This window comes from Quercus lobata, chromosome 9 (genome assembly GCF_001633185.2).
Source record: "Quercus lobata isolate SW786 chromosome 9, ValleyOak3.0 Primary Assembly, whole genome shotgun sequence".
In the NCBI taxonomy this organism is placed as follows: Eukaryota; Viridiplantae; Streptophyta; class Magnoliopsida; order Fagales; family Fagaceae; genus Quercus; species Quercus lobata.
The window spans coordinates 42,342,223-42,369,390 of NC_044912.1; the positions used below are offsets into that span (position 1 = coordinate 42,342,223).

General features: G+C 33.5%; 1 protein-coding gene across 3 annotated transcripts; it reads right to left on the reverse strand.

Annotated features, from left to right (window-relative positions):
- Nucleotides 1-450: 450 nt before the first annotated feature.
- On the reverse strand, nt 451-21,189 carry LOC115959702. Of its 3 annotated transcripts, XR_004084969.1 has the most exons (20): nt 20,978-21,189; nt 20,006-20,701; nt 17,326-17,526; nt 16,431-16,514; nt 16,171-16,230; nt 14,149-14,193; nt 13,055-13,254; nt 12,420-12,923; nt 11,991-12,087; nt 11,706-11,885; nt 11,191-11,280; nt 8,142-8,204; nt 7,890-7,964; nt 6,619-6,669; nt 5,857-5,934; nt 5,217-5,351; nt 2,632-2,739; nt 2,434-2,499; nt 1,038-1,428; nt 451-893 (listed from the first exon to the last, which is right to left on the reverse strand). XR_004084969.1 is itself a non-coding variant. In XM_031078211.1 (19 exons), the coding sequence occupies exons 2-19, from the start codon at nt 20,372-20,374 to the stop codon at nt 1,354-1,356; spliced, it is 2,481 nt and encodes an 826-aa protein (XP_030934071.1). In that variant the 5' UTR covers nt 20,375-20,486; nt 20,978-21,189; the 3' UTR covers nt 898-1,353. The 3 variants fall into 3 exon arrangements, 2 of the variants coding, with proteins under 2 accessions (XP_030934071.1, XP_030934070.1); XM_031078211.1 differs by lacking the exon at nt 451-893 and having other exon boundaries at nt 898-1,428; nt 20,006-20,486; XM_031078210.1 differs by lacking the exon at nt 451-893 and having other exon boundaries at nt 898-1,428.
- Nucleotides 21,190-27,168: the final 5,979 nt, after the last annotated feature.

The window sequence follows — 27,168 nt, forward strand, 5'->3', positions numbered from 1 at the left end:
TCACACATTTATACTAATAATTAATAGCTAAATTATTCTATCTTTTACTCAAAAAAATAATAATAGCTGAAATATAGTTGAAATTATATTATTTGATTAATTAATTAAATAGAATGATTCTCGTTTACAAACTTATAAAAATTAGATTCACCAATCATATATTGTTACTACAAATTGAAATTTTTATATTATCAATAAATTAAAAATAATAATTTAATATCTTATGAACTTTTTTATAAACTTACAAGATGCAATCTCAAGTCTATATAAGTATATAATATCATATACACTTAAAGCGAACCATATTCTTTGTTACAAACTCATAAGTAAAACTCACCTTTGAATCAGGCTTGCAAGGAGAGGGCACCCAAGAGCTTATATACACATGATTAAGTTTATACTTAATTCATTTGGAACACAAGGATCATAACATTCTTACAAGCTTGTTTACAAACACATGACCTGGACTTACTTGCAAAACAAACGAACATAAACAAACTTTTCCTTGAGTTGAACTGGAACAACAGACTTAATTGCAAAATAAACGAACATAAAGAAACTTTTTCTTGAGTTGAAACCAAGTTGTTACTCAATTCATTTACACATACACGCGTATATAGATCCATACTGTTTGACTGAACTTAACTTGTCAGCCTGCACCCATTGACTGAAATAACAATAATAGAAGAAAAAGGCTAGATTGCAAGAACTAACAGCTGATGATGAAGGCTACTGGCCCAATGGACTGGACAAAACTCATGGTATAAGATACATAAATTGATGTATTGGTAAAAAAAATAAAAAAAAGTGAGAATATGGTGAAGCCACACACGCATATAAGATGTGAAGCTGTCTTTGGCATTTAATATAGTTAAATCAACTTCGTCTTGCATCTGATTTGAGAGATAAAGAGTATCATTTACCTTATAAATTGATATATATTATCAGTATTACATCAAACACTTTATAATCAGGAGTAAAAGCATCTTCTTTGTAAATTGTTTTATTAGTTATTTACAAAAATTTGGAGCACAAACCTATAATAAGCCCAGCATCAGATCCACCATAAAAGATTGGGATAATGATCCTTTCTGCTAGACTGCACAACAGATATTGGTGTGTAGTATTTGAGATTATACTTAAAACATTAGTTAGAAACTCGTTGTCAGAAGCTTCAGCAATATGGCAGTTCATAGTTGATGGCTCCAAACCATTGGATTGACAAAATTCATTGAGGGGTCATCACCAACAGTGAGAGAACCATTATCCTTCAAAATTAATCATTAGTCTGATGGATCTCCATTTGCACCAAGGAATTATGTACTGATGCATGGCAATTCTAATGGGATTATGTTAACTGTACCCGTTCTCAAAGCTGGACAAATGAGTGTCTGACAGAACAGAGAACAGTTGTGTGTCTACAAATTGCTGCAAAATCCGAACAACCAATGCATTAGGCAATAAAATTCACATTGACCATTCGACTTCAAACTAATCTGAAAATTAAGATTGCAGATGTAGATAGACTTAGCTTCCAGTCAATTACATTATTACAAAGTCAATTTTCATGCTATAAAGTTTTGAGTCAGATAGAAACCAATCTAAAGGCAACATCACCAATCCAGAAATTTAGTTTGCTTATGTAAGTATACACAGTTTGCTCATAACACCTAAAGTGTATACAAAAAGAGGCTCATATCGAAACAAACAAGCTAAGACTTAGTGCTAACAAGTTCTCTAACAGTTCATTCCACAGACGAATGGAAAGGACTAAGGAGAACATAGCGCCAAAAAGAAGGGGAAAAAAGAAGAAGAAAAGAATAGATATCAAAGGGAAAAAGTCTAGCACTAAATTGGTTGCTCATGGAGAGAATCGTAAAGGGCTGGAGAAATTTCTATTCCCAATTGGCTAACCTTCAGATAGATCGTAACAACACTGGGATTCTTTTTTCAGAACTAAGAACAATGGATTTGTTAGAAATATGTACTGCAAAAAACATGGGTCTTAGTAAACATATCTGCCACTGCAGTGCAGTTGCACTAATGAAAAATATTTTGCCCCCAAAAAAAATCAAAATGAGCAGTGGTTCCTGCTGAACGATAACATGTTAGCCGATGCATCCACAATTTTCCCAAACACATGATTGCTCTAATTCCATGAAAATTCACCTGCCTGTGTCTTACATTTTCAATAAACACAGATGGGGACAGCATATAAACCACAACTTAGGGAGTCTTCATACTATCTCAAGGTTGAAATGCATGACAAATCATCTACACATGGAATCTACAAACTAAAACGCATTTTATGGTAGAACAAATCTCAAAAAGTTACAATTGATAATAATAAATGGAGAAGATTAGGCCACATGTTAAAATGTAACAATAATTTGAATAAGTACCCCAATATAAAATTAAAAAACCAAAAATTACCTTCATAAAAGGTCGGTCCCTACTAGGAAAGGAATCAATAAAGCTATCTTTAAGAAGTAAAGAAACCTGGAAAGATGATAACCAAAGATTCAAATGTCAAAGAAGTATAACAAGCTAGGCACTCTAAGGTATTTGCAGTGTTTTGTCATTGACAAATATACATGAATATTAGCAAATAATGAGTTTAGTAACGCTAACCCTGTCATTGTTTGATTGTACACAAGTTATTGCATGAGACTTCAGGTCTGAACAAAGTGACTCCAAGTAGCATCTCATAACATTCAAAAACTCAGCTGCAGCTTCAGCCTACAAATCAGTAATCCAGGTATTAGTTGCTTCCTGAAGCACAAAGCATGAGGAAAAAACAAGACCTAAGTGGGTTGATGCTACAAATTTATTTGCTTTAGGGTGGTAAAAAGCAAAAGATACTTATTATGATATGCATATTATAGTAACTAGCATTGAGAAGAATGCAGAGAATCATAGAGTTGCCCTTCAGTGGTTTGAAGCTACAAAGTTTTCATTAAGCTTTTCCTTTGAGAGAAGGGGGGTGGGAGGAGGTTAAATCATGCACCCAGTAGATCTTGAACCCACAACTTCTCTCTCCACCTTGTTTATAGAAGGGAAGGAAGTGCCACGTGAGCTAAAGCCCTAAATATATATATATATATATATATATATATATAAATAAGAAAGGAAGTGGAAAAAAGCACAAAAAATACATGAGAATAAGGCAGCCTCCTTACTATTCAAAGTACATGATACAAGAATAAAACTGATCCATAGAACCTCCTAAGGTCTTCTGTTAGCCATCAATTCATGGGAAGCAAGAATCACTTCAGAGGATAAAACTAAAATATATTAATAAAAATTTCAGGATCTCTAAGAACCTTGAAACAAGTTTTTGGACCAACAAGAAACCATAAATGAATCATCTGTAACAAGTCTGTTGAAAACATGATGTCAAGGTCTAGACCTCTTTCCATCAATAAGGCACAAAAGGGGCATTTGACATTACCATCCAGAAGGCCACCTCATTCTACATTTGCTTAAAACTAGGCAAACAACCCCTGCTATGCGCGGTATAGGAATTCTCTGATAAACAAAGTCTTCTGTCTGTTCATATAACCCTTCAAGAGAATCTCATAATTGCACTTAACTTTACAATTAATGTCTTAAGATAAGAAATAAACTTCTAAGACACTCAATGTCATGCCCCAAGCCCAAAAGGGTCCAAAGCATAAGAAAACGAACCTCAAGAAAATCTATAGGGATTTTTTTTTCTTCATCAAGGAAACAATATATCTATATGATAATTTATTAACATTCTTCGTAATATAAGTCAAAGCTCTATAACACAATTACAAACGATACAACTACAAATAATGTGTCTCCAAATATACATATATATATTTCAAAACTCCAAATGGATCAACACAAGGTTACGATCCTCTCTAGGATATGCAACCTCAACAACAAATCTAGATCTACCATGCCCAAGGCTTAGCAGCTCCAAGAATCTAGTCTCGAAAAGAACTAACTATTGCCTCCAAGATTAGCAATATCAAATCACCACCCATTTATAATGCAAGAGATATTTTGAGAAAGCTTTGTGCTATATTGTTCAATCATTCTTGCCATTTTATCAATGAAAATGAATTTGCGGGATTCATATGGACATACCCAAAGTATAACATGTTTTGTAAAATGACAAGAATGATTGAACAATATAGCACAAAGCTTTCTCAAAATATCTCACTAATGTTATTTATTGTTGAATACAAATAAATAATTAAAATTATACAGATAATTAAAATCTTTCTTAGGTGGAAGGTTACATTCATTTAAAGCTTTGCTTAGGTGGAAGGCTAAAGAGTGACACAGTGGTAATTAGAAGATGATGAGGTGGAAGGATAAATGAAAGAGTTCTTTAATAGTGCGCCACATGGCAGCACCTCATACTCTCGCACGAAGTCTCTACTTTTATATGTATAATAATATATATAAATTTTCCAGAAGTGCCCTTTCATCAGCAAAGGGGAGTCATGTTTATAGATGGATCAGTCCAAGTGGAAGATTGTGACATATGAACATGTGAAAAAACATACCAAATGTATAGTTTATTCAAAAATCTTATTGAACCTTTGAAATAGATTTCATAAAAGCTCTTTTCAAGGCTAATGGGGTAAACCTTTAGATGCAGTAAATTTCTTCCATAGGAAGCAGAGGTATGAAGTTCACACTAGTGGATTATCCTCTACAAAACTCCTAAAATCATCTAGAAACCCAATTCCCCCATAAGAAAATGTAGAATAAATGTACCAAGTGACATTACCACAAAATGTTTACAATTAGAACTCATTAGCCACCTTCTAAAATTCTATTTTTAACCATATTCAAGTTAAATCTATAATTGATGATTTTGTAAGACTTAAAAAGTCTTGACTTGCCCTAAGACAGGGAGAAACCAGTAACTTGCAATTGAATCATACATAATTTACAAGTTCTTGATAACAGAATTACGTGATCAAAGCAGTTATTGTTCAAACAGTATTACATCTTTGCATCTGTATCCTTCAATCATTTTCATACTGATTATATGACTTAAAGCTAAACAAATAAAGAGAGTTTCTTAGTCTAAAATTCAGTAAAATTTCACTAGATTTTTTGTCATGATAGATGTGTTTGCCTCTGTTTTCTAATGCCACCAATGAAGTGTCTAACAAGAAAATAATCAGACTTGGAAGAAACATTAAATGTTTTTCATGGCATATCATCATAACCTGCACATCGCTGCACCTATAAACAGGATGCCTTTTAGCAATCGAACTTTCACGTGACAATCTAGCATGGATTGGCCCCAGTTCAGAAACAAGCTCTTTATGCCGGGGAAGTGCAGGCAGGTGACACATTTTCACCTGCACAAACAACAAAGTAACAATAACTAAATGTTAAAATTTCTTTAAAAGATTGAAAAACTTGAAACAACAGTTAACTTGTATATAATGGAATAATAAATGCCTAAGTTTTTATTTTTTTTATTCTATCATAGGACCACATAGGAGATATCAACTTTCTTAGTCCTAATGATGCTCGTTGTAATGCATGATATATTTACAAGATGAAATACAGTAATATGAAAGTGGGGAACTAGGAAAGCAGACTAACGTATCCGTTCTTTTTTGCTCTTTTTTTCCTACATTACAGTTTCAAGTTCTCAACATGTTGCGGTACAACACACGCACAAAAGCCACCAAGATTTTTTTTAATCGTAATAGAATAATCAGGTATAGTGTCAAATTCTGATTCTAGCATGACAAAATCCAGAGGTGCCATTCCCAGTTATACTACTGAAGCCAATATACTTCTCAATTAGCAAATTTGAAAATATAAAAAGAACAAAACTAGAAAGCCCTAACCAACCTCGTCTTTGAGAACGTTAACATGAACAACATTTGATGCTTTCATCTTCAAATCAACTGGTTTATATTGAATGCCAACCTGCAACATATAACAACAATTCAAAGTTCTGTGAACTCTTCCATTTTAACTTAATTTCCTATATAACATTATCACAAAAAGGCTCAATATTCAATTTTAAAATATTAAAGCACATAAGTTCTTGGAAAATACTTCACATAGTAACTGATAAACTGCCACTTCTTGTCCCAAAAGTTTAAACTACTAGAAAATGGTGAATTTAATCATTTAACCATTATTCTAACATTTCCCCTCACGTGTGGGTCCATCTCCACCTTAATTTGTGGGGGATGTGAGACTTTTAACTTTAAAAATGGGACGTAGAGTGGAGATAGTGTTTAAACTTAGGACCACCTACTCTTATACTATGATAAAGTACCACTTGTCCCAAAAGTTTAGGCTGTTAGAAAAGGGTGAATTTAATCATTTATCACTATTCTAACACTCCCCTTAACGTGTGGACAAATTTAATCATTTAACAATTATTCTAATAGTACCCTCCCTAATCCCTATTACACTATTTTACTGAATTTTTATGATGTATACCCTAAAAACATAAAACTTGCCGTAACATCTTACCTATAGATGAAACAAACTTGTTTTAGAAACTCATGAAAGAAAGTAATCTGCAAGAATATTTCTACACAATTTTATGTTGTTTATATTTACTTAAACATATAACTGAAATAAGTATATGAAACTCACAATATAAGGAACTGGTGCATCAAGAAAATCAAGCATCCTGCCTGGTAAAACCTGTTAAAAATCAGTAGAAGCTCAGTGTAAAGAGTAAGCAGACAAATCCTTAAATAAGTATCAATGCCCTACATAAAAGACATTTTAAAAACAATTTCCCACTGATCTGAAAACATTTTTACAAACTAAAAAAGAAAATCAAAACAAGTTACCTGATTAAAGGACCAAAACATGAAGTTAAGGCTCGTATATATTGCAATTTTTGTTTATAAAAACAGGAAACAGTCATTTATTTTAATTTTTTTCCAATTTACAAATTATAAAGTATGTTCTGGAGTTGAAGCATGCTGGCAAAGACATGGATGTGGTGGAGAAAAAACTGCATGACGGCAATGGTGAGCGATGGTGGCAATATAGTGGAAGTGTGGGTGGCCACAACAGCGATTGTTATGGTGGCAATAATTTATGTTGATGGTTGTGAAGACAGCAGTAATTGTGGTGGCAGAACCAGTTCCAGTGATTTAGCAGTGTTGAAGTGGTAGTCATGATGGTGATAGCAGGGTGGTAGTTGATTGAATGACTGGCTATCAAGAATGATGTTAGCAACCTTTCAATTTTTAATGGAAAAGTAACTTCTTGCCTCCTATTTTATTAATCGGACTGAGTTTATGAATCCACTGTTAAATTACCGATTGTCCCAGAAACTTAAGCTGTTAGGAAATGGTGAATTTAATCACTTAACCATAAGTCTAACATCCACTATACTCAATAAGGATGTCCAACCACCACCCTTAATTAATTGGAACTTTCGGGATTCAATTACAACACTTCAGAAAATTTCAAAATATTGAAAGTCTTTTAACATTCGTCGATAAAGGGTGTAGAAAATCAGTAACTTTAAATCATTTACAAAAATTTGTGGCTGAAAATAGTGTTGATATTTGAAAAGCAATTTGTAACCTGCTCTCTGTGTGTTTGTGCAGAGACCCACATATAGATATAGATAGATAAACATACTTCCACAAATGAAACAAAATGGTTTGAAGTCCTTATGCTTTAAGGCATATGCACCTTGTAGAATGTAGAACACCAACAAGGAGTGAAGCAGATTAAACTATTTTCACAAACTGATCAGAAACTTTAGGATTTTAAAAATATTCCAGTAAAAAATGATCAATGGTATATTATGGCTGATTTCAAATTTTAGCTATATCCAAAATTCTTTATATTGGCTATGATTGCTCCAAGACAGAGCACTAGCCAAATGCCATCATACTTACAGGAAGCAATAAACTCTGCCACTGGAATGGGCGAATCAAGGGAACAAGGGATAACACTACAGCTGATAGAACACCCTGCATTGGTTGAATTTTGTGTCAAAGCCTAGACTCAAATGAGAAGAACCCCATTCTAGTCATCAAGAATGGGAAACAGCTGCAAATAAACAGCTAAGTACAAAACATAATCACAAGCATCTTTCTGATCTCTGGGTTGACAATTAGACAATTATTTTCAATAATGAATCAACCTACCAGATTTGGGCACACTACCAGCACTTGTTTTTCCAATAATACACCTGCAACCAATGACAAAACCTGAAAGAAACAACATCCATCATATTCTCAACTCACTACCAAAATCCACAACACTACCGGTCAGCACATTTAACTAATGGCTAAATACTAGCATGGAAGCCTATCAATCAGCAGAACAATAACAAAAGGTTGGTGAGTAAAATTTAAAAAAAAAAAATTTGATAAATTATACATAAATAATCATCAAAAGTTCAACAAGAACTGCAACTGATCATTTATAAAATGATTTATGTTCTCACAAATTGCTTTTCTTTTCTTATTTTAGTAAGAAATAGTGTACATCTAGTGAATCACTCTATGTTGTATTTGCCAGTAGGATTGCACTTGCACTTTCACCCCATTCCTTTGGAAGTTTTTGGTGTATTTCATTTATATATAAGAAAGAAAGTAACACAGGACAAAACAAAAATGGATAAAACACCACAATTGAAAAACAGAAAAATAATGTTGTGCAATAGCAGAAGCTCTAATATCAATAGTTGGGATAGCAGAACCTCTTTACATTGTTTGTTCAATAACACCCACGGAACTTATGTGGTTCAGAAAACAACCTTCCTCCACGAAAAGAAAGGAAAATCTACCAAGCTCAATAAGGATTACAACACTCAACCTCTCTTACAAAGCTCTCACTCATGGGTGTCCTTTCAACCTAAAAGAACTATCAAACTACTCTTCCAATCTTCTCCTCTATCAAGAGAAACTCTTCTTTTAATACTACGGGAGCACCCTTGAGCTAAGGCCGCCAAACCCTTTATTGTACTATCTAAATAGAAGCCTTCAAATCTTATTCCTTAGTGGACAGGAAATATTAATTACCTGTTTGACAAAGAATATATTACTTCCTTGACAAGGAATAAACTTTCCTTCCACACAAAGAAAACCCTAAAAAAGTAACCAAGTCAACTTTTCTTCGGCACTAAAAAAAGCCAAATAAATAGGTAACCAAGTCCAAATAGGAATTTGAGACAATTTTTAACAAATCTCTCCCTTGACTCAAAATCTACTAAGCAATTTTCCTTGTTTATTGTGATAGCTCCATGTTAAGCTGAACATGTCTTTTCAAGCAAATGATCATCATTTGCACATTCAATCTGCTGCGCACATATATCAACCAATTGCAAACTCATACAAATCTTCTCTCTAATTATACCAGGATCAACCTTGAACTTTGATACCACTTTTTGTGTGATAGTATTAGCTCTAATAACAAGTTTTGGGATAGCGGAAGCTTTTATATCACTTGTTGTGCAATAGCATTTACGAATTTGAACAAATAACACTAAAGGAAAATAAATCAACAAGCACACACATAGAAAACACAGGAATTTATGTGGTTTGGCACAGAGAGAGAGAGAGAGAGATCAAATCCACTATACTCAATAAGAGTTACATGCTTAATCTCTCTAACATAGCTCTCAACCACAGGTATCTTTTCAACCCTAAAAAGATTTATCAAAATACTCTTCTTCAAAGAAGCTTCTATTCTATCAAGAGAAACTCTTCTTCTAAGAGTATGGGAGGACCCTTGAGCCAATGCCACCAAACCCTTTACTGTATTGTCTATATATGAGCTTTCAAATCCTATTCCCTGGTGTACAAGAAATAATAATTACTTATTTCACAAGGAATAGACTTTAATTCCACACCAGGAAAAGCTAAATAGGAAACCAAGTGCAAATAGGAATTTGAGACAATTACCAACAAATAAAAAAATCGATAACCTAGAACTCAGCAATTAGGCTTCCTTGGAGTTAGCACCAAACAAGAAAGAACAAATTTAGAAGTCAGCACTTAGGAAGTTACGATTGGAAAAATTCCAAAAGAAAAATTATTCATCAACCAAACTGTGAAAACAAAACCTAACCCTGAATTCCTTAAATAGAGTCCAAAAGTTGTTATCCTAGTAGTAATAGAAAATAAATTTGCTAACCTAGTAAGAAAAGGAGTTAAATTCCTAAACCATATTGGAAAATAAAATATAAAATTACATAAATAAATATTAAACATCAATTGATTGGGCTTAGGCCTTAGGCCCAATTACTTGCAGGCTCAATGCATAAGGCCACAAGTGGGTCATCTTCTTTTTGTGTCTATGTCCATAAGTCTACGTAATTGGAGGCCTATATCTTGCGTCCACACCAAAAAAACAAATGAAGCAATATGAGGAAAGAGTTATTTTCTCCTTGAGATTGGAAATACTATTTAAGTGAGTATAAGAAAATATTGAAAAAGCTATATCATCCCACACCAAGACTTCCTAGATAAGAATCGCCAACCAAAGGTCTAAGAAGTATCCAATTATCCATTGAAGAACTCAATTTAAATACACTTGATTGCATCCTTGATTTAAGAAGTAACAAAAGGACAAATCTATGGTGTTTGACAAGAAAATCAGTGGGCTTAAAAATCACAAAAGTTAATGCAAATTCCATTTATGACCTTAGGTGTAACTGTGGTGATGATTCTACAATTTGATTCCAAACATTAGCTACAATATAAGCTTCTTGTTTTCTAACAGAAGATTAACTTTATTAATTCAAGCATCAATTGCTTCTCAGAAGATGTGATACCATATTATTTATGAGATCAGGTATCCAATTCTGCTTCCTTATTTAAAATTCTGGCTTAAAATGTTTGCATTGTAACAATGATGAGACTTCAAGCATAATGAAGGGCTGCATTTGATCTTTAGTCCAACAAGCTGTATAGGTTCTCGAGTAATATCTAAGTTTTTTTCATTGAAGGCTTTTCACCCTTTTTAACAAACTCCTTAGTGGATAGCAAATTGCCAATTATGGTCCTTATTCCCAAGAAATATTGATCAGAAGAAGAAAGAAAAGAACACACACAATTCACATGATGACAGCCCCAAAACATGTATATTTTCCTAAAAAAATTTAAAGGGAAAAGGAAAAGAAGAAGAAGATATATTCAAAGAACTACTCAAAACAGATTTGGGAAAAGATCCCAAGACAGTCATACTTACACTTTCGAGGGAGAGCGCTCGACAAATTGTTGCAGTTGTCCATATGGATAGCGCAAAAGCTTCCTCAGCAGCAGCCAACTTCGCATCAACCTTTTATCAAAGTTCAGTAACAGTAAGAAAATAATCTATGACGGAGCAGAGCCTAACAATAAACAGCTAGAAATGGAGTTTCCCCATGTCTGATAGACACTGTTGGACACAAAAGGCATTAGACATACCTCCAGTGCATGTCTGACAAACGTTCAGATAATACTTTTAGGGGGAAAAATCATTACAGGCATATTGGACACTTATTAAACACAGATTGGACACAATTGCAACACATTGAAATCATTTTATACCTTCCCTTGTTAAAATACACGGCCTTTGGTAGTAATTTGGAAAGGTGAGGAATGTTTCAAATATATATAAAGATTTAAAAATCAGATTCCATAATAACTCAAAACATGTGTGTGTGGGTGCATGATGCTGTGTATATGTCCATGCCTCCTAGATGATCATTAACAAATAAATACCTCAGCAACTTCAAGGGAATCTAAATTATTTTCATGAAAGCCAAGGGCAGCAAGTGGAGGCCGCATATACACAATAGCCTGTAAATGCTCAAGAGGCTGGAAAAGTAGTTCACTTCCTCTTGGGGGAAGAGACAGAGCATGATATCCACAAACTATCTGTAGCAAATCGTTTTTATTCTCCTATCACAAGAATACCAAAAAAACAAAAACAATCAAATGACAATCATACTACCACAGTACCACCCACACTGAATAATGTGTAAATATTGGCAATTATAAACTAACCTTGGCCCATTCCATTATTAGGTCATCCCCAAAAGCTTTATCACAATTCGCAAAAATTTCATCATCATAATCCTCTGATTCCATGCTTCTAACTGGACTGCCAAAAATAACAATATATTACTGAGACAAATACCAGAGATTTTTTTTTTGGGGGGGGAGGAAGGGAGGGAGTATATTAGATGCTAGCAAGTACTTAAATCAATACAAAGTGCATTACATAACTATCAAGTTATCTGACACAGTAAAAACAAAACAGAAGAATTAGAACAAAGATGAAAAGCATTTACTTAAATCAAAGTTGCAACGATTTATCAAGTACTAGCAATGTAAGAAACATATCTGAACACAATACAACAAAATTCCACTGATGTTTGTCTTATCTAAAATGAAACAACACAAATAATCGTAATATAACAATAAATCTACCACCTGAATAGGGATTCAGAACTCCCAAGATGCCCCAGTGCAAGATTCCTAGAGGTGAATGATGTCCTGACCTCTGGAGAAATTTGATCATTTTCAAAGCATCCACACATTCTTTCCGAAGGTTGCGAACAAGTTTCTGAGGCCTCAAAAGTACATTCTTCAAAATTTTGTGAATTCTTACTACTATCTTTGTCTGTTTCCTTTACTTGGCTAAAATCTGAAGCCTCACTGGTGGTAACACTTTCAGGGGAGTGAGGCTCCCATATCTTCAATGACGAGGGTGAGATGAATTCATCATGAGAAATTCCTGCAGCAGCAGCAGTAAGGGCCAGTGCACTATCAACAGGTATGGCAGAAGCCATCCAATCACTAAGAGACTCCCTCTCAGGGGAGTCAACATTCCCATTCATTTGATCATGTACTTTGGTTACTGAAGGGACATAAGCATTAAGAGCCAATTCACTGACAAACTGTGTTATTCGATTCAGACGCTCCTGAGCAATGATACTGCATTGGATAAGTAAAACAGATTGAATTGTTAGATAAATAAAATAAAAAAAAAAACATTATGTTTAAACATCTCGGTTAAATTTCAAGGAGAACCAATGTCTCTAAGTTTTACACCAATTTCAGCTAACCTGGTCAACATCTCATAGTGTAACTCAAAGAAAGGAAGTCTTGTAAGCAAACAATAGCAACGAGGGGCAGAAACCAAAAAACGCTTGTATCCTCCAGATGAATGAGAAAGAGGTGATGAGGTGCCTAAGATACCAGGTGACCTTTGAACAATTTCAGGAACATGTAAACAAACACCATAAAGTGTTGCATTGCCTGCCACCTGACAAAGGAAACATGAAATTTTCCAGTAACCACCTTCTCTTGGTTCTGGCAGAAAATAATGCACAACAAATAAATTCAAAACAGTGGAAAAAGTAAGAAGCAGAGTGTTGTATGCCAGTCTAGTGCAGGAAGCTGAGTATAGAGCTAGGCTCATACGTCATGTGAGCTTAGGTGGATAAAGCACCTACTGAGGAGTTGAGACTTAATGCAAAGTTACCTTTGAATATGTGTTGTGACAACCAGATGACAATTCATATTACTTTGAAATGTGTGTTTCATTAGTGGACTAAGCATCCGGAGATGGATGGCCATCTTGTTCAGGAAAAAGTGGAAAATAGAGTAATTGCTGCCCCAAATGTTTTTACATGAGCTCAAATTTTGGATATGTTTACTAAACCCTTTTGCAAAACTAGATTAAATAACTACTTAACAAGTCAGTATTATATGTCCCAGCTTGAAGGGGAGTGTTATTAGTAGCATTCACATGTTGTAAATTTGTACTAATGTACTAAAGTTGTTAGTATAAATACCAAGCATGTGTGTTAGGGTAAATTAATTTACCCAAACACACTTTCCAAGACTTACCAAAAAGTATTGCAAAGCATGAATGTATGATCATATATTTGTCAAACAATAATGTGCAAGACACAAATGAGGAACAGAGAAATACTAGTGCATGGGGAAAATCATTTCATAGGCTAAAATGAACAAAGTGGATAAACAAAAGGCTTCCGCTTCACTAAAACTGACAGCACAATATGTCATAAATCCAAGTCGTGTAAATTAATGTCACAGTGAATGAATAACACAAGGCTAGTAAGTAAGCATATTGTGAAAGCAATAGAAAAGCTTAGATATACATATGACACAGAGAAACAAAAGCAATACTCACCTTAAGTGAAAAAATAAATGCTAAATCATCTCTGCCTAAATGCTCCTGTTGGGAATATATAACAAAAAAATCATTTATTTGGTGGAAGGTAGAGAGACAGTGTAGAAAGAAATAGTTTAATTACTTGTATATAATGGCGATAAAACATAAAATTAACATATTGACTTGCAACAAAATATGCCAATGGCCTGATGGCATTCCGCCCCTCATGTGGGGTTTGTTTCCAGGGTTCAAGGATCTCTCAATCTTAAAATAAATAAAAATAAACTTGCAACAAATTTCTACATGAAGATGACTGCAGAAGATTATCTTAAAAAACTAAGTACATTATGAATGACAACTCAGAACAAGGATGACAAACATAAATATAGGCTCCCCTAACAAATCCAAATAATTTTATGTATGAGTACTGTTAGAATTATGGTTAAGTGATTAAAATCATCATTTCCTACCAATTTAAGCTTTTAGGATAATTGGTAATTTATCACAATATCAAAGCAAGAGTTATGAGTTCGACCCTTGTTTTCACTCTACCTCCCATTTAAAATGTTAAAAATCTCATGTGTTGGATTCCACTTATTACGGGGAGTTTGGACCCACACATGAGAGGAAGTGTTAGAATTATGGTTAAGTAATTAAATTCACCATTTCCTAACAACTTAAACTTTTGGGACAATTGGTAATTTATCAACTATTTTTTTAATTGCTAAAATTTTGAAATTTGCTAGATAGTCTCTTATCAATAAAACTAAAAGGCACCTAAAAAAGGGGAACAGCCCAAGTACAAAAGCAGAATAAACAATGCTGTCTTAGAGACACAAAAAGAAAACAAAAGAAAGAAAGTGGAAAAAAAAAAATAGAAGGACAGAAATTAACTCCTTAAGTATAAATCATCTAAAAAGCCATAAGTAATACAGATTAAAAAGAAGTTTATGAAGATGTGATATAAGGACAAATTGAGACCCCAGAGAAGATATCTTGACAAATCTCATTTTCATCTCCCCCCACAACTTGAAACCCTCCCATACTTCTCCAACCAAATAATTCGTCATCAAACCTCTAAGTGGAAGTGGGATGAAGGAGAGACAGCAATAGTGTTAGAATTATGGTCAAATCATTAAATTCATCATTTCCTAATAGTTCAAGCTTTTGGGAGAATTGGTAATTTAACATGGTATCAAAGCAGGAGGTTCTAAGTTCGATCCCTAGCTTTACTCTACCACCCATTTAAAATATTAAAATTCCACGTATTAGGCTCCACTTATTAAGGGGGAGTTTAGGTCCACACGTGAGAGAGTGTTAGAATTATTATATAGAACAACTGAATAACAGCTGCTGTCATTGGTGCAGCAGATGGATAATGTTGAAGAACATCCAGAATAGGAGGTATTTGCAAAGCTGCTACAGCTTCTAGAGAGAAAGTGGGGAAGCAGGAATTAATCCATTACCAAGTCAGTTTCCAGTGCCCAAGGAGCATTGAACTTGCACGGGATAACTGACAAACAAGTTAAACATTCTTTTCCTTCTTTTAATTATTAGCCTTGTGTATAAAATTTCCTAGTATAATCTCTAAAATCAAACCAGATGAACAACTTATAAAAAGGGGGAAAAATAATAAAAGAAAAATGACTTGTGGATCTGATTGGATAGTATTAACCCTACAAACAAACACCACCCCCCCCCCCCAAAAAAAAAAAAAAAAAAAAAGGAGTCTCTTGGAGCAAAAGAGATATAAAACCTGATAAATGTAACTTTCCTCAGCTTTGAGACCAATTTGATTTTGCATGTACAAGATGAGAAAAGGCAGGAGAAGAAAGATATAGCTCTATGGTTTCTCAATATTTTTTAGTACCTATACTACCTTAGATACACCACAACATCTAACATACTGCTATTAATGTGCCTTGTTGAAAAGAACATGTTTTGTTAACAGAAAGAAGATAATTAGGAACAAAAAGATTTTGCAAATGTGGTGAATATTTTATATCATAGAAGACAAGACAAGACATTGGTTTGGCATACCTGTCCATAAATAAGTTCATTTAGCTCACTTAGTGATGGTGTCCTCTCCAACAAACGTGCCTGTACTATGATAATCATTGAATGAGACAAGCGTCACTATAAATAAATAAAAAGGTTGTACCCAATGCAAGAAGTTCCTACTTTTACAGGGTCTAGGAGAGGCTGTGTGTGTGTGTGTGAGTGTTGTGGTTTTTTGGGGGGGGGGGGGGGGGGGGGGGGGGAGCTGCACATAGCACCATAGAAAATAAGAAAGATCATACCTCAACACCTCCAGGAAAACAGAAGGCTGCTAGATCCTTCAGACGAATGGCTAACCTCTTTCCAGGAGGGTATCTAAAAAGTATCTATGACCCGAGAAGATGAAAGATAAAACAATAGTTATGTCAGCCAATATGAGTAGAGGACCAAAAACTCATTATTCAAGATATACCAACCAATAAATCATCAGAGTTTAAAAGGGCAGAAAACACAACAGATAAAAATAAAAATAAAAATTGATAAGTAATAAAATTATATAAATCAAGAAAACAAGTCACCCAAGTACACAAGAAGTATAATGGGGTAAACAATCAATTACAAAATTGCATAAATCTAATAAATCAACAATAGAAAAAAAGGAAAGGCTCCTCATGGCTGATAGCCAATCCAATAATGTTCTAAAAAAGAACAACTTGAGATTAGGCATAGAACTTTCCATGTCTTCAAAACTCCTACTATTCCTTTCCCTCCATATGCACCACATCAAACAATGATGGATAACCAACCAGATATGACCATTCTGATGACAACCAAACCAGCCTTCCCATAAAGAATAAAAATAAAAATAAAAAATTTGAATTACGGCAAAAAATTCTCGCCAGCAAATTAACTGTTTATTAATGCAGTGCCTATAAAATCATGTGCCACATGAAGCAGACACAAGATCACTGTACAAATGCCACAAGTAAAGATCTTGAAAAAAATTATAGAACTAGAATATCAAATGAGGCGAGTAATAAAGCAACATAGAAGATAGCTAGTTAAAATACTTTTTTTTAAAAGAACCTGAATGCATATGTGTGATAAATAAAATGACCCAGTAGATCAGATCATATACTGTTGAAAATAGAAAAAATATAAAATGGTTCCAGGAAAGAATTTAGTCATGCAGTCAACCTGAGGTTCCAATGTTGGAATTGAAGGCGCCCGATGCTGCAGCTTTTTATATTCTAATATTTCAGAATTTGCCATTTGTAACTGCCATTTCTTCCTTTTAGCAAATGCATCCTCCACAATCTCAAGATTAGCATCTGGATGAAGCCCCACAACAATAAAGTGTTCAAAGAGTGAGGTAGGCTCCTTGTATTTAGTGAGGTCCTACAATAAGATTCTCAGATAACTTACTTAAATAGGCAAATAAAAATGAAATAATTGGCATGAGAACAGATTAAAAGACATAATTAAAGCAAGCACTATTGTTACCTTCAGAATAAAAATGTCCCGACTGTGTAACTTACATGATAATGGAACATATCAACTTAGAAAAATCCTCAATCCACACACTTTTAAGTAAATTGCACTCAATATGGGCAAACTTGTATCTATGAGAGTAGAAAAATTTGTATGATGCATCTCCAAACAGCAGGTTTCCATTATTATAACAAATAAGAACTTTGAAAATGTAATTAAAAAAATAAGTACTAATAGTTCAAATGCTCAACACAAAGTGACAATGACCTTAGTTAAGTAGTCCTTTGCCACAAAATCAATACGGTGGAATAAAAAAGAAAAAGTTCAACTTTTTGTGAAAACACAGAGAAAGGATGGAAGAATTTGGAAATATTATGGAGCATTAACTTTAAACAGACATTAATAATTCATATAAAAGGTGTTTCCAACCCTAAATTTTTTGTTAAAGCGTTAATAAATACCCTTAAAATTTTGAAGAAATAACTTAATCAATACGCAATCAAAAAATTCAAATCTACACACACAACTAAAAACATATAACAAGCTGAAATTTTTTTTCCCATCAGAATATATGTAGCCTACACAAAACATAATCATAGACCACAAAAAGACTATAGTATAGCTATCAGCTTGTGTTCCGCAGGTTGCCTTGGGGTTGTCATTATATGTATCAGATGAGCATGGGTTTTCCACCTTGCATTTTTTGAAGCATTACCAGTCTATTGCTAGTGATTTTTCTCCAGTCAAATTAAGGTTTCCTCAAACAATAAGAAAAGAGAAGTCAGGTGTGGCATAAAGCCATTAAAAGCAGGAGGATAGTGAGGTTGTGGTTTCAAAACCCATTGGGTCGTGTATGACTTACCCATTTAAAAATAAATAAAAAATAAAAAATAAAAATAAAAAGGAAGAAGAAGATAAACAAAAGCCATTAAAAAAGGACCTTTATAGCACCATCTCAAGTCAGTAAACAGGAAGCTCCCTGCCCTCAATAAGCGCAGCTTTTCCCTCTTCCTCTATATACACCATACCAACTACAAAGGACCTCCCTCTGTAGTTAGCCACCAAATCCAACAGTGATCTAGGTATATTGCCACAGACACAGGCACCAAAACAAAAAAGAGAGAAAACAATTCCTAGAACTGTAGAGTGGACCCAAAGATGGCACAAAACATCACTTCAATGCATGGAACACCAACAAGTGATAAAATGACCTCTCTTGATCATACTTCCACCATAAGGATATACAACAAAGCTTTAATGAACCTAAGAAGGATATGTTCAAGGGAACCCCAAATCACAAATATTTTGCCAAGGGAAAGCATTGCTCTAACCTTGCTGAAGAACCTCATGAGACGACCAAACCACAAAATTGTGGCTTTTTATTGGTCTCAAGCTTTTATGTAATCTTCATCACATCACATCCTCTTATATTACCAAAATCATTCATAACATATTCCAAATTAGGAAAGGCATCATATAATTCATTCCTAGTTAGCTTTGACAAACCTGGCACTCTAGTGAAGTTCCCCTTCCAAATAAACCATAGGAAGCAAATAAGCTTACAAACTTCCACTTCAAATGGACAAAGTATTTTTCATGCCCTTGAGACAGCATAACATCATTCGGTAATATATTTTATGTGATAATCATATTCAATAAGGATTATTGTATTTCTATTCTTTTTCTTTTTTTTTGTTGGGTGGGGTGGGTGGGAAGCGGAGAGATAAGTTATGTTAATTATTCTTGATGCTTCACCTTCAAGGAAAACTGATAAACAAAAGGAGACCAAATGTTTTATGGTTTGCAGTCTTTGCTTGTGCAGGCAGAACAGATATGGCTAGGTTATTAGTATCTTTTAGCCAGAAAATGCATTTTTTATTGATAAGAAGAATTTTCAAATAGCCTAATCACTAAAATCTATTGAGCAATAGTATATGAACAATAATATACCTCCCATGTACTAGAGCTATGCCCTCTTCAAGTTTTCTAATAAGGTCTTATTATTTACCAAAAATTTACTCAAGTACGTATTCAGCTTCCTAGGTCAGAGGTCTCTGAGATAAATTATGCAGAACACGCTCCTCTGGGTAACAAAGTCACAAGGCCTATACATTACTGCATAAATGAACAGAGGATGCAGAAATTGAGTGATGACAGATTCTGCATCTTTTGAGCCAAAAAGATGAAACTCGTAATTACAAGGCCGTGTCTCATTTATAACTAGTAACCTTTCTGTGTCATAATGAATTTGTATAAACAGTTGGTGTTTCCGTAAAACATCATATTGAATAACATTTTACCACCTCAGGAAAAATATAAACAAAGTACTAACTAAATGAACTTAAAAATAAAAAAAAAAAAAGAAGAGAAAATTAAGATAGAATACCAGAGATTTTGAGTGAAGCTGATACCACTGGCGTTTTTGGTTTGCCAAGACCTCAGGATTGAAACTCCGCCAATTACCTTCTTCCTGAGAATTGCTACCCCATTTCCAAGCCTTCTGCATCCGCGTCTTCAATCTCTGAAAGCTATTAGTACGACCATTAAATTTCGGTACAACATCACTCTGACTGCGTCTGTGTCCTTGCCCCAGCCCCGGCTCCGGCCTCAATGGTTGGAAGTTCGGACTAACTGGGTACACATTATGCAGTGCATCACCGGCCACTCTAACCACCTCCGCAGATAAATGCTGCAACACCCAAACTGGTGATGCCGAATTCTCTTCTTGCACTTCTGCATCTTCCTTTTTATCCATTTTTAACAACTTTGTTCATCCTATTATGCTCATTCCACCAATAAATCACAACTACCACCCCATTACACTAGCCACCCCAACATTCACACCATTCAATTGAATTTGACCCAATCTACAAGATATCAGTCTAGTTAGGCAGACCCAAATGAAAAAACAAGTCCAAATTTCAGATGGGTTCTCTTTTAATTCTTCATGATCCTACCCATGAATATACCCAAATCAACAAAATATTCAAATAAGCTCAAGACATCCACAAATTTATCTTTTTCTCCCTTTGTCACGTGTAATAAATGGAATTCAAACCTTTTAATGCATATAGTTGTCACCCTGTTGGCAAAAAGAACAAATACAGCACAGAAATTTGCAAACTTTCAATACAAATCAATAAAGTAGAGACCAAAAAAGAGAAAATAAAGCACTGGTTTTTCCAAACATTTCATAATAATGTTAAAGATATCACAATATAAAAACCGAAATGGAACATTTATAACGACCGGTGAGATTAATAAATGCATGAAGAGAACAAATACCAGAAAATTGAAATATTAAAGCAAAGAAAGCATAACAAAATATCTGAGAGTCAAAATTGTGATATATTTGTACCAGTTTTGGGTTTCTCCGGTCTTGTTCTTCACAAGAGAGAGAGAGAGAGAGAGAGAGAGAGATACTAAAAATAGAGATGGGATTGGCCAAAAAGTAAGAGGAAGTTTGGCATGACAGAGAGAGGGAGAGAGATTGTGGCTAGTGTTGAGAGACAACTATATATAATTCTATAGTATAATCTTTTCAACACAACTCTCAGTCAGATAGGAATGGAATGGAATAGCAATTTGTAATAAGAAACAAAACTGTAATGGAAGAGCACAACATATATAATATCAGTCACCTCCCCAACATTTTCATAAATACCATTGGTCACCCTGGGAAATTTGAAAGTTACAACCACGTCTATATATATTAAATTTATTTAGCAGTCTTCAAATATTTGAATGGATAGGTCTCAAAGTATCATGTTCAGATTTTTTTGCAAAAAAAAGACAAAAGGAAATTTACCCCTTAAATTTTTTAACTAAATTCAAACTTGCAATTATATTCATATTAGTCTTAAGTACTTAAATAAATAAATTATATTCAAGTTCACATGCATATGTTATAAAAATAAAAATAAAAATGTGCACATGCATATAAATTTTGCGCCTTTGGAGTCAAATCACATCCCTATCGTTGTCTCTCAATCTAACTTTCTTTTAAAATAACAATAATATCCCTCAACTTAACTTGAAATTATTAAAAATTGCCCAAAGTTGTATCAAAGTTACTAAGTAAAAAATAATATTAAGGAAACAATATTTTTCTTAATTATTAACCTAATTTATTGTAATTTGAACAACATTATTTTAATAGTTTCTCAGCAACCATCACTTTTATTATACAATAACGATGACATGAGTCATGTTATTATGTTACGTTTATAATATTCTCATAATATTTTTACAACAAATTATAGGTGGTTACTTATTATTATTGATTATAAATTGAATCTATCATTAAAACTATTTTTTTCTCACTAATAACAACCTATAATTTAAGATTTGTTATAAATATTGCATCTATCTGTCCATTCAAATATTTGAAATGGAAAATACCGATGTTTGAGCAAACCCAGCCCAAATTTTCACAGCAACATCCACTAGTGTCCAATTTTGATGTGCACCATTCCGAGGACAAATCCGACCAACCAAACCCTGCTTTCTCCCTTTGTCTCTCTAACTTCCATCTATATTCAACATTATTGAAATTTCCAAGGCATTGTCAATTATGAGAGTTTTTGGATTGAAGTGCAGATTCAAACTTAAAACTGGCTTTTCAAGTCAACGTGGAATTTGTTAGGCCAAGAATTATGCTGCCCTTTTTTTTTCTTTTTTTTTTAATAGTTTTAATTTGATGTTTATTTTTATGATAGTTATTTATCATCAAATTAAGACATTAATCAATTTTTTTTATAAGTGAGAATTGAATTTCAGATTTTTTATTCAACCATTAAGGACTTTATCAGTGAAGTTAACTGAACCCACGCTATATTTTAGTTTTTAAACTAAAATTTTGACTTAAAGTAATGATTTTTAATTTAAAAATTATATGCCATGTATACAATAAAGTGTGTGATCTAACAGTTACCCCTTTCCCTTTTCGTAATCCACAAGCTTGAGTATGATAACTGACAAGTATTATATTATTCCGTGATTGACTATCATGCATTGGCAAAATGATTTTTTCGAGGCAGTCCCATGAAAACTCACTCTGTATGGATTCATCTCATGCATTAGTATACTGATTACAGAGGTGTTATAAGAAAAGCTTAGATCCTTAAAATCAGCTCATTTCCCAAATTACATTCTACCTTAAATTTATCTGTCTGAAACTGGACACACCATCATGTGTAAACCATCATTCAATTGCACTATGAAATTGCCTCGATTGTTTCAATCTTCACATTATGTGGTCCAACCGTCCAATTCATTTTTAGTTGACAAACATAACAAGTCTAAGTTTATTTAAGGCCCTCATCAACAATTTTGAAGTAAAATACTGCAAATTGGCTTTGAAAAAGTTGAAAATATCATAGATTTTTGTTTTTGGCATATAAATAGTAAATACCATATTCAGAGAAAAAAAAATAGTAAATACCATAATTCAAATTCATCAAGACCTAAAAAAGAGTGTAATACAAATTTAACTAAAGTGCCTATTTTAAAATTCAACACTACGTATCGTGCTCAAGATATGCTCAAACTTCTATTCGTAAGCAATTAGAAAATCACTTCCATGTTAATGTTGCATGCGTATTGGCAATGATTAATTCACACAAATATACGGAAAATATATATATATATACACACACATATAGATCCATTGGTGACTAATGATGGTATGGTAGTCTTAATTAATGATGTGATGAATTGCAATTTCTTTCATGCAATCTGGAAATATAAATATTTTTTTAATTACATACTACATCATCTATTTTGCATGAAATTCAGTTTAATTTGCAATTTTTAATTAATTAATTTTAGTTTAATAACTTTTACTTAATATAGTCTTTTTGTCTAATTCCATCACATTGTGTCGTTAGGTGTCCTAAAAAAGTTGTTTTGAAATTTTAAAAAAAAAAAAAAATGCTAAAATTACATCAGTTGAAGACTTGTAACAGTGGATCTAGAACCATGCAATGGTGAATCAATGGGCAAGATTAAAATGCAATTTTTAATTAATTAATTTTAGTTTTATAACTTTTACTTAATATAGTCTTTTTGTCTAATTCCATCACATTGTGTTGTTAGGTGTCCTAAAAAAGTTGTTTTGAAATTTTTTTTTAAAAAATGCTAAAATTACATCATTTGAAAACTTGTAACGGTGGATCTAGAGCCATGCAATAGTGAATCAATGGGCGAGATTAAAAGTTAAAATTTTCACTTTTAATCTCAATTCAAAGATTATAAAATTTTTTAACCTTTCAATTTTTTTATTTTAAAACTTTTACATCTCACAATTTCACGGTAATTACACCATAAAATTATTGCATGGAATCCAAAATTATGAATCCCTTAACAACAACCCCTTCAACAAAGAGGATAGAAAAATCTACATCGAAAACAAATAAAAGTTAAAGAATAATACTGATGCCACAAAAAATGGCACAACTCGCCTACATGGCGAATTGTGAGTAATAGAAGTATGTCTTCATATTGATTCACCATCACACTTCATGGACAAATTGTGACACAAGTTGTGCTATTTTATGTAACGCCAGCATTACTCAAAGTTAAAACTTAAAATACCCCCAAAAAAAAAAAAGTTAGATAATGTTTGCACTTTTATTGATCATCAAAGATAAGAGGGGAGGGAAATGATATAATGAAAACTTGAGGGAGTTTCTATATAAAACACTTTTAAGAATTTTGGAACATGTGGTATTAGATAAACTTAAATAAAAAAGGGAATGGTGATACGAATGAATAACTTCCAATAACGAGAAAGTAGTTTGACTTTCAAATTCAGTATGTCGGGGGTCAGGTGCCGTGCCTGAACTTTTTTCCCAGTGGGCTCCACTCTTTAAATTATTAAAATCTTTTGATTTGCGTCTGTCGTCTTCTCTTCTTAGCCTATTTATAATCTTATAGTTAGTTCTGGACCGTTGGATCTGCATTTATGGCACGTGTAACGTGGGTGTTTAACATTATGACATTAGAGCATTCACAGCAGTGGAGCTAAAAATTTAGCTTTTTAGCTCCACCAAAAGTTACTTTATCTATTTTACCTACATACATGCTACAACAGTGGATCTATTTTAGTTTTTAACATAATAAAATAATATATCCATTACAATAAAATAATATATCCACTAGAATAAAATAATATATCCTATACAATAAACAAAAATCACAACCACCTTCAACTGCCACCATTACCGCCACCGCCGCCGCCACTACCTCCACCGCCACCATCACTGCTGCCGCCGCCGCCGCCATGCGACTCCATAAAATTAGAAAAAAAAATATATAAATTTCCCTGCACACAGAAAATTCTCAAACTAACATTTATATCAAAACTTGACATGTTATTTAATCTCATTAAAATGACCACAAGAAATCCTTTGTGTGCTTCTCTTTGTGGTTTTGTGCAACACAATAAATTACAGAGACAACAAAAAATGTAAACTTTGCTGCACAAATTACAGAGAATACAAGCACTTCTATTATAAGAAAACTACGCAACAAATTCTTGCAAATAGAAAATTCCCAATACATTTCAATACAAATACATTCTGTCCATTCCAATACAAATACAATCTGTCCATTCAGATGTTATACCCAGCAAAAACAGCAAAAAAATCCCATAGTGCCAAATCAAAAATCACATTCCTCACACAGTTCAACATCCTTGCAAACAATCCAAAATAATGCCAACTGCCAACACGCCATATCACATAGCTATATTTTTCAAATAACACCAAGTTTAGCCGACAACACACCATTTTTCACCACAAAATAACACCATGACACAAAACCAGAAAAATTAAGCCAAAACAACGAACACCTGAATGAAAAAATTCACCGATTCATCAAAAAAAAAAAAAATTCACTGACCCAACAACAAACCATTTTTCACCACAAAATAACACCAAATGATGACACAAACCTAGAAAAATTAAGCCAAAACAACGAACACCCAAATGAAAAAATTCACTAATTCATCAAAAAAAAAAAAATGAAAAAATTCACTAACCCGACAACACAACATTTTTCACCACAAAATAACACCAAAAATGATGACACAAACCCAGAAAAATTAAGCCAAAACAACGAATACCCAAATGAAAAAATTCACTAATTCATCAAAAAAAAAAAAAAAAAAGATGAAAAAAATTCACTGACCTGAAGTGGATTGGCTGGGACGGCGAGGTCTGAGAGAGATGGGCGGCTGGGATGGTGAGGTCTGAGGCGATCGGCGGCTGGGACGGCGGTGGGTCGAGCTTCGGCTGGGACGGCGGTGGGTAGAGCCTCGGCTGGGACAGCGTCGGTCAACTTGAGAGATGGTGAGATGGTGAGAGTGAACCGGATCCGGCGCCGGTCAGCTTGAGAGATGGTGAGATGGTGAGACGGTGAGAGTGAACCGAGGAGTTTCAGAGAGGTGAGATGGAGAGGTGGGAGCGTGAGAGTGATGAGAGAGAGGGCGCTGAGATGAATAAAAGAATGAGAAAAAATAAACAACCAAACATTATTTTAATTGGGGTGCTGAATAAAGAATGATTATTTTTTTTAGATGATTGCTACAGTGCACATCTATAGATAGATGTGCACTGTAGCGATTCATCTAAAAATTATTGCTTTACCTCCTCTGCTGCGTGGCCCTTTTTGGTATTTTTGTGGAGCTAAAATAGCATTATAGCTATTTAGCTCCACTGCTACAAATGCTCTTAATAGGAAAATCAGATAGTGACATATGTGAATTGTATGCATTGAAGCATATATAGGGACACACAATTTGATTATGTCACTGTCAATTCTAGCGCGTTTCTTACACGCTTTAATGTCTGATTGCATTTTTTTAGAAACTTTTATGGATAAAAATAATAATTAATTTTTTTTACACTTCTTATATTTCTTAATAAAAGTAATATTAATTTTTTTAATTATCAATCAATAAATGTCTTAAGGGTACCCGTTAATATGAGTCTTTTTAGAGAAGGACTTCCTCTGTCCCATTTTGTTTGTCCTGTTTGAAAAGTCAAAATTTTTAAGGAAACATTATTTATTGTCTTGTCTACCTTTTAAAAATGTATAAGTTTTCAAAACTACCCTTAAATAAATTTATCAAAAAATTGAATTAGTAAATTAATAGGGGTATAATAGAAACATTGGCATATTAATGACTTTTATTTTTAGAAATAGGACAACATTTTGGGACATCCTAAAATGGAATAAAGGACAAACAAAGTGAGACGGAGGGAGTATTACATCAACATTATTGTTTAAAACAAATCTTAAGTGTAAGTTGTTATTAGCTGTTATTGATTGGCAAAATAGTAAATTCAATGGTAGACCTACAATAGAATTAATAACAACTTGTCACCTATAATTTGTTGTGAAAATATAGTGAAAGTATTATATCTCTTATGGGGCTTCCAAATTGTTTAAGTTGTGGACTCTAAGTCTTGGATATTCCAAAATATCTCTTCCTTGCTCACTTTCAAGTCAGTTAAAGGAGACAAATTCGTAAAATAAAAGCTCACA

Bases quoted from the DNA above. Each gene is read 5' to 3' on its own strand.
- LOC115959702 (XM_031078211.1), bottom strand. From the start codon at position 20,374: ATGGATAAAAAGGAAGATGCAGAAGTGCAAGAAGAGAATTCGGCATCA. The intron at 13,255-14,148 runs GTGAGTATTGCT...TTCCTTTGTCAG, and splicing joins CATTTATTTTTTCACTTAAG to GTGGCAGGCAATGCAACACT. The intron at 12,088-12,419 runs GTGGTAGATTTA...TATTTTTGGCAG, and splicing joins AGTTCTGAATCCCTATTCAG to TCCAGTTAGAAGCATGGAAT.